The sequence below is a fragment of the Antrostomus carolinensis genome, unplaced genomic scaffold, assembly GCF_000700745.2.
Source record: "Antrostomus carolinensis isolate BGI_N321 unplaced genomic scaffold, ASM70074v2 scaffold21443, whole genome shotgun sequence".
NCBI lineage: Eukaryota > Metazoa > Chordata > Aves > Caprimulgiformes > Caprimulgidae > Antrostomus > Antrostomus carolinensis.
This window is the reverse complement of record NW_010304732.1, coordinates 1-10,849: the sequence shown is the minus strand read 5'-3', so window position 1 is coordinate 10,849 and position 10,849 is coordinate 1. Positions and strand designations below refer to the sequence as shown.

Genomic DNA, 10,849 nt, shown 5'->3' with positions numbered 1-10,849 from the left:
GCAACCGGAGGCAGCGACATTTGGTCCAGCAGCGTCTGCCAAGGTGAGGGTGCGACCTGCCAAGCCAAACAGGATTTTGTTGTTGATGAGTTTGTGAGCAAGGGAAGGGCATTTCTAACAGCCCATGGTGCTGTGTGAGATGCTGCTGGCTGGAACTGGTCAGGCTCTTGGGAAGAGGCTCCTGGGGTGATTTCAGGAGTTGGCTCCCCAGCGTGTTTCTGGGATCTCGTGTAGCTGAGAAGTGCTGGCGTTGACTGGGAGAGCAGCCAGGGGCTGTGTGAACAGACTCAGTAGCTGTAGCAAAGATTTTTAGTGGCGACAGTTGGTGTGGGAGAAGAAAATGTCTGTGTGCTTAATCAATATTGTCACTCAGCAAGAGCTTATCGGCTAATTCAGTGCTTCAGCTTCTGGAGAGCTGGGTTGTCTCTGCCACATTGAAAAGAATCCCTTCAGATCACGGGATAAATAGAAAATTAGTATGAAAAATACATTTATTTGAATGGTGCTAATTTAGTGCTGACTTAGCTGCAGGACAGGTCCCACCTGCCTTCCCAAGCCCACACAAGAGGCAGCTGCTTCTCCTCCCAACCCAGGCCCCATGGATGGTGTGTGCAGATGTTGTCCCACACGAGGCCTCGGGACAGAGCAGACCCTGCAGATTTGGTCTTTTTGTTACTTGCTGGCTTGTGTTGTGTGAACTCCTGTCTCCTGGGAAGGAGGGGCACAGTCACAAGCTGTGTTTCAGAGACTTTTGGGGTTGTAGACTAGATGATGTGCAGAGGTCCAGCCCATCACCTGGCCCTACCTGGGGCTGGCTGCCTGTCTATTTCTGCAGCCTGTCTCTGAAACCCCGCAGTGATGGGAACGGCCTCTTCAGGTTGCCCTGTTCAGGTACCTGCTGCTCAAATGACTCAACTAGATATTCCTTGCCACGGTTCAGTTGCCCTACTACTTCTCCTGTCCTCCATAGACAGCTCATCCTTTTTTTGCCAGGGATATTTCACATGTATGAAGATTTTTAATACATTTCCCTTTCTTTAATCTTTCTCTTGACAATCTCTTTCCAGGTCTCTCTTGTCACCCTCCCTGAAATGGTCCAGTGACTTGCAGCTGTTTTTCTTTAACGCTGCAACCAAAGCTACATGGAATCCCCTAGCCTGTGGCAACAGTGGAAGGATTAATATGAGTCTTGATGATGATATTTATATATCCAGATATATTTGGCTATTTGTTTGCAGTGTCTTAGTGGACTCTTTGATTTCTGGTGCATCGCTCTTCTGCAAGACAAATGTGACACACTAAATATCTGTGCTGGCAGGACACCGTATTCTTCATCTCCTGGCTTATTTTTGTTTCTTCTTCCCTACCTGAAGCCACAGGTGTTCTGCAGGATCAAAGTTCTTCTTCCTTTTAAATTTCTCCTGCTTTCCAGGCAGCAGCTTTTGATCTTTCCCTGTTGCTTTGTTCTTTCTCTGCTAGGTAGAAGCTAATTGAATGTTGCCTCTGTTGGCAGAGAAGTCCTGCACCTCTGCCACGTTCCTGAGAGCCCCTGGAGAGCTGCAGCAGGACATCACACAAGCTCTTGTTTCATACATGTATCTCCATGTAGGTAAAGCTCACTTATGTTTTCTGAGGACACATTCCCTGGTCAGCAGCCGCCTGGTGCCACCTTCCTCCTTTGCGTTCGCAGGTTTTGCGCTTTTAGAGTCCTGATGAAATGGCTGACACAGGTGAAGGTCTGGAGATTCGGGCTGGTTTCAGTCTTGCCAGCAACGGGGCCTAGCTGAGCAGACCACGCTGCCCACAAAACATTGTGGTAACAGATGACCCTCTTCAGATGTGCTGGAGGCTCAGGAGCTCTGATGCTGTGCAGGTTGCTCCACATCACTGCTCTGAACTCCCTCACCGCTGTGTTGAAATGGTGTGTTGTAACTTGGTGGTGGGAAGGATGGATTGCAGCAGAGTTTACTGCCTGTATTCTTGCAGGGTGCAATGAGAGGAAAGGTGACTTGCTCTCTAAATGTGGTTGAAGCAAATTGCTTTCTCCAAGATGTAACCCAGAGTCTGAAACAGTATTGTGGTTTTTGACGATCCAGACAAGAAAGAGCATATGGCTCCATTGGTGTTTGGTTTTTGGACTGAGACATAAAGATACATGTTGTGTTTGGTGCTAGAAGGAGACACAGGTGCAAAGGACTTGCAGAGTAATTCTCTTCCCCTAAACACTTGCTGGGCACAGCACATAGCAGGGCTGAGGTTTCTCTATCAAGTTCCAGCAAAGACTGAAATGCAGCAACTGCATTTATGCTGCGATTCAAGCTGACAAATTCAGCGACTGCCAGTTAAACCAATAGATTGTCCTTGAGTGAAGGCTCTGTCAACTACTTTCCAGTCTCATTTGCAATCTCCTGTATGTACCAATCTTGCAGAATCAGGCCAGCTATTTTCCTTCCCTGCAGGTTGCACTCTGTTCTTTGAGAAACACTGGTTTGTGTTTGCCCTTTCTGCCTTCCTGCTTCCTCATCTGTCCAGAGGATCCATTAAACCCGTGTTTAAAGAAATCTGAGCTATTCAGTGGTTGATGATGCTTGCTTTGGGCTCCTGAATGTTTCCTGCATACAGTTCTCCTGACAGCAGAAGTCAGGGCCTTTCTGCTTTTCCTTTTATTCCTGGCTGCCCCTGTTGTGTGCTCTCTGGACCGTGGTGTGGGACTCGTCACAAGGAACACGCTGAGCTGATCTCTCCGGGCACTGCCTCAGGACCTGGCACCGTGGTGATGTGTGGTGCGTGCTGGGTCAGACTGGCCTGTTCACGAGCAAGTAAGGCTGTTTAAATACAAAGGAACAAAAGGTGATGGTTCCTCTCCTTGTGTACTTTTGGCAGAACAGAAGGTGCCATGCCTCAGCTTCCCAGCTGGGGACAGTAACAGCAGGTAGAGCCTGCTCTGCGCTGGGCTGTGTTGGGCTGTCTGTGGGATTGCTTTGTGCAGGGCACACTGGCTGTTTCAACACATCAAGTCGTCGTCTTGATCTGTCTACTAAATAGTTTCCAGCTTGGGTGACTCCTCTGGATTCGCTGTAGAGCTCCTCATCAGTGGCCCCGAGGAGGGGCACGTCTCATTTGAGTACAACACTTACTCAGTGATGAGTTGGGGGTCGTACTCCACAGTTACCTGAAGTTACCTATTGATAGAGGAAGCGTTTCCCTTGAGTCATTGTGCCACGCTCTGCTACTGGAATCTGCCCACTCTGTTGAACATGGGTCTCTTGCCACTTATCTCTGAAAACCATCTCTATTTAACCATGACTGCTCAAAAAAACCCAAAACAAAACAAAAAAACCCAACCCCAAAACCTCAAACGCACAGCAGGGTTATGCCAAAAATCAGGGAGCACAAGATGAACTTGTTTTGATTAATGTTTTTTCAGAGATCGGTGGTTACTGTGGATAAAGCAGCTGCCCCTTGTTTAATGTCGTGGTCTCAGCAGTTATTCCGCGCTGAAGGAATCCTCCAGGGTCTACTCTGACTCTCTTTGACATCCCCAGGACAGTGATACATCAGGCAGCTCTGCATCGCTGAGCTATTCCCTTAATGGGCAGTTTTCAGTGACAAGCATTACTTTTCTGTTTACTCCCCACAGTAACTGTTAAAATGTGGTTTTTTGTTGCCTTCATATTTCTTCACAGCAGAGAAAAGCATCCCAGGTTTCTGTACTTCAGTGTCTTTAAAACACACAGGTGACATTACAGATCCAGAGCATTTGGAGGCTCTTCCTTGAGTTGTAGGATTGATGCAGCAGTTGATGGGAGACCTCTCCCTTCTCAAGCAGTGGTAGGCACGGGCTGTGCTGTCGTTATATTTGTTCTAACACAATTCTTTCCTCCTTCTTGGCAGATCTTCTGAATTTGGCTCCTGATTAAAGCTGACAGAGAATGGAAACATTTCCTTGGCGATGTCTCTGGGGCGACTCCTCCGACGTGCCTCTTCAAAAGCTTCTGACCTCCTGACCTTGAATCCTGGCAGTGGCAGCACTTCATCTTCCGTGCTTGACGGGGAGATTATCTACTCTAAGAACAATGTCTGTGTCCATCCACCTGAGCTGCTACAAGGCATCGGGGAGCATCATCCAGGTGATCGGGTGTTGCAGACACTGCTCCCTCACTCTTTTCCTCTCTCCTGGAGTGTGTGTTTGTATCAAATTCTACATCTTGGTCTCTAAAAAATGAAGAGGTGCCAGTGGGGGACAGGGCAAGGCAGTCGTACAGAGGACTAAGGAAAGCCATCCACAAGCTGATCCATCAGCTTTTATCCTAGTAGGAAAATGGGTGTATTTCTGCTGTCTCTTCTGGTCTAGCGTGGATTTACCTGTTTTAGTAAGTCCTTCTGTATTGCCAGAAGATGGACAGTTGTCATTTGAGGACAGTAACTTCTGTCGCTCTTTCAAATACTTCTGTTGTTCAGGAAAGTCAAGTACCATCTTGTAACTGTTGTTGCCAGAGTGGCCTCGACAACTGTTGGTACAGGGGAAAATAAATAAAACCTGATGGTGGCTGCACGCACCAGAGTAAATGAAGATAAATACTGCTCTGTCCCTTTATTCTCGTCTGTTACTGGACTCTCTCATCTTTTCATCAAAGAGAGCCATGGTTACTGGCTTAGCTTCACAAAACTGATTATTCTGTGAACGCTGATCCACACTTCCCTTCTTGTGCCTGTGACTTTTTTTTCTATTGTCTTTCCATGAAAATTGTAGCCCTTTAGCTACACAAAGGTAAATATTCTTGAGAAAGAAATGTTTAGCTGGCACTTGAAATTGTTTAACAAACAGTAGAAGTTTTTCATGTGGCAGGATATTTCAGAGTTTACCCTTGATTAGTAATCCATCCAGGAAGTTGAAGTATTTGCATGTCACTTCTCTGTCCACTTAGGCCAGAGGGAATTTAGACTACTCAAAAGCCATATGCAGACTTGAAATTATTTGTAAATACTGAGTAATGTTGAGCACTTCACAATTCATTTGGCAGAATTCTCTCCTGGTAAATAAAAGGGTTTGTTTTGCCCTTGGTGGTAGACTCGGGGGGGGGGAGACAAGGAAGGGCACATTTCAGGCTTATGCAGTTTCCTTAGAATAAATCTGTGTCTTAACTGGTTGCTCCTTTGCTCTTTCGAAGGCTATTTGTGCTTGTACATGGAGAAGGATGAGCTGCTGGGAACCACGCTGATCCTTGCCTGGGTGCCCAACTCCCGCATTCAGAGGCAGGATGAAGAAGCCCTGCGCTACATCACTCCCGAGAGCTCCCCTGTCCGCAAAGCTCCCCGCAAACGCGGCCGCCACACTCAGGGTTTCAGCATTGTCCGGCTGGCTTCCCCCACCGAGCAGAGAGCAGTGATCCTGAAAGGAGAAGACATCTTGACTGTGTCACAGCTCGTGAAAGATGTGGCTTACATCAGCCCTCCCTCTTCGGAAGGGGAGAAGCTCTCCCAGTGCTGCCCCGCGGCAGACGGCACCCGCCGGTGCCCCCAGCCTGCCCGCAGTGACTCAGGAATCCTGTCGACAGTCAGCTCTCAGGAGGAGCAGAACAGGTCGGAGCTGTTGGTGGAGGGGACGGAGGAAGGTCTGGACTGCAGGCCAGAGCCAGGGGAGGACGAGGGCTCCTTGGAGCTGTCTGCCGATGACGTGAGCAGGGACAGTACTTTTGACTCTGATTCTGATGCCTTCTCTTCCCCCTTCTGCATCTCTCCCATTAGTGAAGCCCTTGGGAAAAGCAGTAGTTCTGTGTTCCTGGATAATGAGAGCAGGTGAGTGCATCCCTTTCTTCAGTTTCTGGGTCAATAGCTGGGGTGACAGTGGCTGAGCTTGGACATGCTGAAGGAAATTGAGAAGCATCACAGTGGCATTGAGCTGAATATCCCGTCTGGCTTCAGACTGAGTGCAGACACCTGTATAATTTACAGGACATTGTTTGCCAGCCAGTCCTGTGTCTGCTCAGTGAGCCCTGGCCCCGAACATTCAGGGCGATGTGTGTGTCTTTCAGGTGAACTGTCTTGAGCCCTGGAAGCAGTGTTACTAAATTAAAAAGGTCCTTTGTTGGTCTAATTGGCTCTGCTGAGGAGATGTGCTAGTGACTTCTTGTGGAGAGCCACATCAAAGTGTGTCTGACTTCCTCTGCGCCGCGGGTGCCTCTCTGCAAGGCACCGTGTTGACATGAAGTCTGCATGTATGAGCTTGTTCTACTGGTGTTCAGAACGTGGTCCCACTTAAGACATATAAATATTAATTCTCAGGTGTCTGTCCTGGATATTCCAGTCAATGCTGGTTTCTCTAAATGTCAGTGCTTCTCAATGGCATCAGCAGTAAACTCTGCACAGGGGAAGGAGGGCACTTTGGCAAAGGAATAACCAACACTAGGACACCTATATCATTCCCTGTATGGATCTGCAGTGTTTCAGGCTTTCTGGTCTGGGCTCTGTGCAAGTATCACTCATTTCCATCTTGGGGAGGATGGGTGTGCTGCCTTCATGGGGCTGATTTTAAGGATATAGCTGAACTTTGAAACTGCACCTGAAATTAGTAAGAATGAGTTCTCCTTTGTGCGTGTCAGCAGTGCACAGACTACATCAAGACTTGACATTTGTAAAGATGTTGTGGGCTAATCTCAAACCCAGAGAATGCCAGTAAGAACAGGGTTTATGAGGGAAGTATTCCAGGTGATTCAACTGTTTGTGGCTGTTTTAAAACACTTCAGTGTGACAACCTCAGACTTTGTATCAGCTTTGCATTTGAGATGTGTCCTCGCAGCGTGCTTCCAATTCACTGCAAACCCACAGGGTTTTCTGGGCTTCAGCTCTGCAGCAGCTGGGTGGGCTGTGGTTTGAGCAGCACCTGGGCAAGGCCAGCACGGCTGTCCTGTCCCTTTCTGTCCCATCCCATCCCACCACAGCTCTCCTCCAGCTGTAGAGGAGCATCACCAAGGGTGGGCCTTTGGTTTCCAAATTGTGCTGAGCAACATCAGTTATCACAGTGTCCCTTTTAGCTCACTAAATACGATCCCTGACAGTCTTTTTTGACAACTGTTGATAGGAGTGTAGGAGAGTTTGGAAACTACATATAATGTCACAAAACACACCATGAAAAAACTTCACAGAGAGGCCTTTGAATGATTAAGTGTCATTCCTAATAACTGACTTTATGTTGTTGGTTCCTCGGCTCTTTGTCCCATTCAGAGTGTGTTCTAGCACTGGGCTGCTGCTCAGGGACTGGAACTGCAGCTGCATCTGTTTTAGAGAACGTTGTGTTGGGTTGGAAATTTCTTGGCCTTGACTTAAAAAACAGAAAATCCCCAAATCCACTGCAGCCAAAGCCTCTGTTTGGTTCAGGTGTGTAAAACTATTTTTCCTTGAAGCAGCAATGACAATCTCTGTGTTTGACTCGTCTCTCATCACTCTGAAAAAAGTGAAGTTTGAGGGATTTTTTTTAAGGGGAGGTGAGGAGTTTAAGCATTTTTTTGGACATATTCAGAATAACATCCTAACTGCTGACAACAGGAGACTGAACTCCTCCTGGGGAGATCCTGGTCCTTGGCCTGGGCTGCAGGGCCACGTGCTGTCCAAGATGTGCGGTGTTTTGGGGAGCTTTTGTACCCAGCAGTGCACGGGGATGGGAGCTGGTGCAGAAGGTGCTGGCACAGCGCTCGGGGGCACAGCAGGCGCGTAAGCAGCCTTGTGGTTTAACTGTTTTGCAACACTTAAGCTCTGAGCTGCTAATAGCGTCAGGGAAGGAAGGAAATACAGTTTATTGCACCTTCCCCGCCTTGGCTGTGAATTCACGGCGCGTTCCCCAGTTGTTCCTCAGCCTGGCTCGGGCGAGCCCTCTGCCGGCTTTCCTCCTCTGCTGCCGGAGTCGAGGAATCAGAGTTTTGGTTGGAAAAGACCTTTAAGATCATCAAATCCAACTGTAAAATCGAGTCCTGGCAGCTCCAGCGACCCAGAGCCTGCCTTTGCGAGCACACTGCTCCTGGGCCTAGTAGACTTTTCTTTTTTCTTTCTTTTTTCTTTTCTTTTTTCTTTTTAACTCCTCTGGCACCGCTCTGGGAGCCCCGTACAGTGTACCCAGCACTCATCATTTGCAGCGGATTAATAAAACAAACCTTTCATTGTTTGGGGCTTCAGACTTGAAAGGCTTTTGACCAGTGTGTCCATTTTTTATGCCAATTTGTTCTTCCCCGTAGAGCCCCCTTGCATGATATCTGCAGGATCTTGGAAACTGTCTGAGTGAGGGAATTTGCACAGGATATTTTGCAAAGGTCTTGTCAAAAAAGCGTTCTTTTATTTCCTGCGTTGATCCCAGGGTTTTTGGGGGCGGGGGATGCTGTTTCAGAAGTCATTACAAGCATGAGAACAGCTTCCTTGTTTCTTAAGGGTTTGTTGGGTTGTTTTTTTTTCTGCTGGCTGCTTCCCATCTGAGCCAGAACTGGAGTGCGAACAAAGTTCGTGCTGCTGGCAGATTGTTTCAACTCTTTTTCCCCTCCCTACCCCCCGGTCACCACCTCCTCCCTGCAAAGAGGAACAAATGTTTCTGGTTATTTCCCTCTGCATTGGGGAGCTGTTGTAAAGAGAACTCAGCTTTTCCCCGTGGTTGTTGGAGAAGCTTGCACGGGTGTGTTCCACTGTCCTGTCACCAGCCTGCATGTTCCTGCTTCTCTTTTCAGCCAAGCCTGGCACCTCTGCGTCCTGCACCCGTCCCTGGGGGAAAGGTGGCTTTTTGCTCTCTTGGGTTTTGTGTCCGTGTTGATTTTGGGGGCCCCTTTCTGCTGACAGTCCGTGGGTCCTGCAGGGCCATACGTAACGTGAGAAATGCCTGTATGGATAGTGGCTCGTCGCTGGCTGCGTTTCTGCAGGAAAGCAGGGATCCTGGAGAGAAAATTCTGGTCTGTTCCTTTTCTCCCCGGTCACTGTTGTTTGCTGTCTGTCAGGAAACGTTTGCCTTGTGGTCTGAAGGGCACTAACTCAGGACAACTGTTCTCTCTACCCAGCCTTGCCTTGCTGCTGCCCTGCTAAATTACTCAGCTTCCATTTTCCCCATCAGTAAAGTGAAACTAAAAGCCTCTCGTTACATCCCGGTGACCAAACAGCATCTGACACCTCTAGAATGTCTTTCAGCTGATGCTTCTGAAGTTATTTTAACTGACCATGACATCAGATCTATACCAATTGGTTGTGGAAGCACTTAGTGCTCTGTAAGTGGGGTTTGGTTTGGTTTGTGGGGTTTTCCTGTGCTGTGCCAGAGTGACCCTGGTTACCAGGAGCTGGGCCGAGCAATAGGTGGTCGGGCTGCTGAAGGCAGTTACTGTCACCTGAATAGTGCCACACAAAAATGCTGAAAAGGACAAATAACTGCTGGCATTGGTTCCTTCACCAGCTTCAGGTTGGGATGTTGGTCGATACGGTCAGAATTTGGACCGAGCAGCCTCGGTGGTGGAATTGTGAAGTGGAGCTTGGGGAGATACCTGGCCAGAGGCTGGAGCTCTGCAAACAGTCCCACAGGTGATGGAACAGACACCAGCTCGTGCTTCCCCAGCACTTGGTGTAAAGGACAAGTGTGATGTGACCAGTGTGGTCACGGATATCAATGCGAGAAGGAAGTGTCTTTTATAAGAAGGTGATAATTTTAGCAGCTGGTAATAAAAATAGTGAAACATTTTTATAACGGAGCTGAACAATGGTACAGTTCCCATGTTCCTCAACAGACGTGAGGTCACACAAGAGAACTATTGCAGATGGTCCAGGCAAAGTACACAGCACGAGGAAAAACTCCTTTGGTTGATGCAATTCTTACAGATGTGTTGCACATCCTGTCATTAAGCCTCTTCCCAGGGAGCTCATCAGTAAATTACCTTCTCGGGAGGGAACCGGGGCGCGGCGTTGGGCGGGTGGCAACAGAGCGGGCGGTGTTGCATCATGTTGTTTTGGCAGCTCACCTGAAAGGCTGGGGGCTGCTCAGGCCTCTGCAGAATAAACAGGGGCAAAATGCTGAGGGAAATGAGCTGCAATGAGTGTGAACTGGCAGGAGCTCTGGAGTCGGCAAGAGGTTGGGGATTCATCACTCGTAACAGAAGTGATTATCATCTTAGAACCAGGGGAATTGGTCACAGACTTCCAGATCTCCTCTAACTTCTTGCAGCATCTTGTGTCATGTTACTTGTGATGACTTCAGCCTTGGGGACGAGTGCCCATGGGGCCTCCCCAGGACCTTCACAGAATGGTTGAGGTTGGAAGGGACCTCTGAAGGTCACATCTAGTCCAACCCCCCTGCTCAAGCAGGGACTCCTAGAGCACATCAACCAGGATTTTGTCCAGGTGGTTTTTGAATATCTCCAGGGAGGGAGATTCCACACCCTCTCTGGGCAGCCTGTCCCAGTGCTCAGTCACCCTCCCAGTCAAGAAGTTCTTCCTTATGTTCAGGTGGAACTTCCTGTGCTGCAGTTCATGCCTCTTGTCCTATTGTTGGGTGCCAATGAGAAGAGTCTGGTCCCCTCCTCTAGACACTGTCCCTTTAGATATTGATAAACATTGATCAGGTTCCCTCTGAGTTGTCTTTTCTTCAGGCTGAACGGGCCCAGCTCCCTCAGCCTTTCCTCACATGAAAGATGCTTCAGCTCTTTAGTCATCGTCACCTTCCCTGAGCTGGTGTGATTTGTGATAGAAGACACCAAAGCACCTAGTTCCACTTGTACCTAAAGCCATGACCAGGAGAAAAATATCCCCAAGTCCATCTTCCAGCAGAAGGACGATCCTTGTCCCGTCTCTGCGTGGTGGGGTCTAGGGCAGAACTTTGGGGGGGGGCTGCACG

General features: G+C 48.6%; 1 protein-coding gene across 1 annotated transcript; it reads left to right on the top strand.

Annotated features, from left to right (window-relative positions):
• Nucleotides 1-3,894: 3,894 nt before the first annotated feature.
• On the top strand, nucleotides 3,895-5,799 carry LOC104522316 (TBC1 domain family member 16-like; the record flags this gene model as incomplete). The annotated part of the gene is made up of 2 exons (XM_010164560.1): nucleotides 3,895-4,130; nucleotides 5,172-5,799. Coding segments are annotated over exons 1-2 (806 nt in total), but the record flags the coding sequence as incomplete, so codon positions are not given.
• Between the last annotated feature and the right edge of the window lie 5,050 nt (nucleotides 5,800-10,849).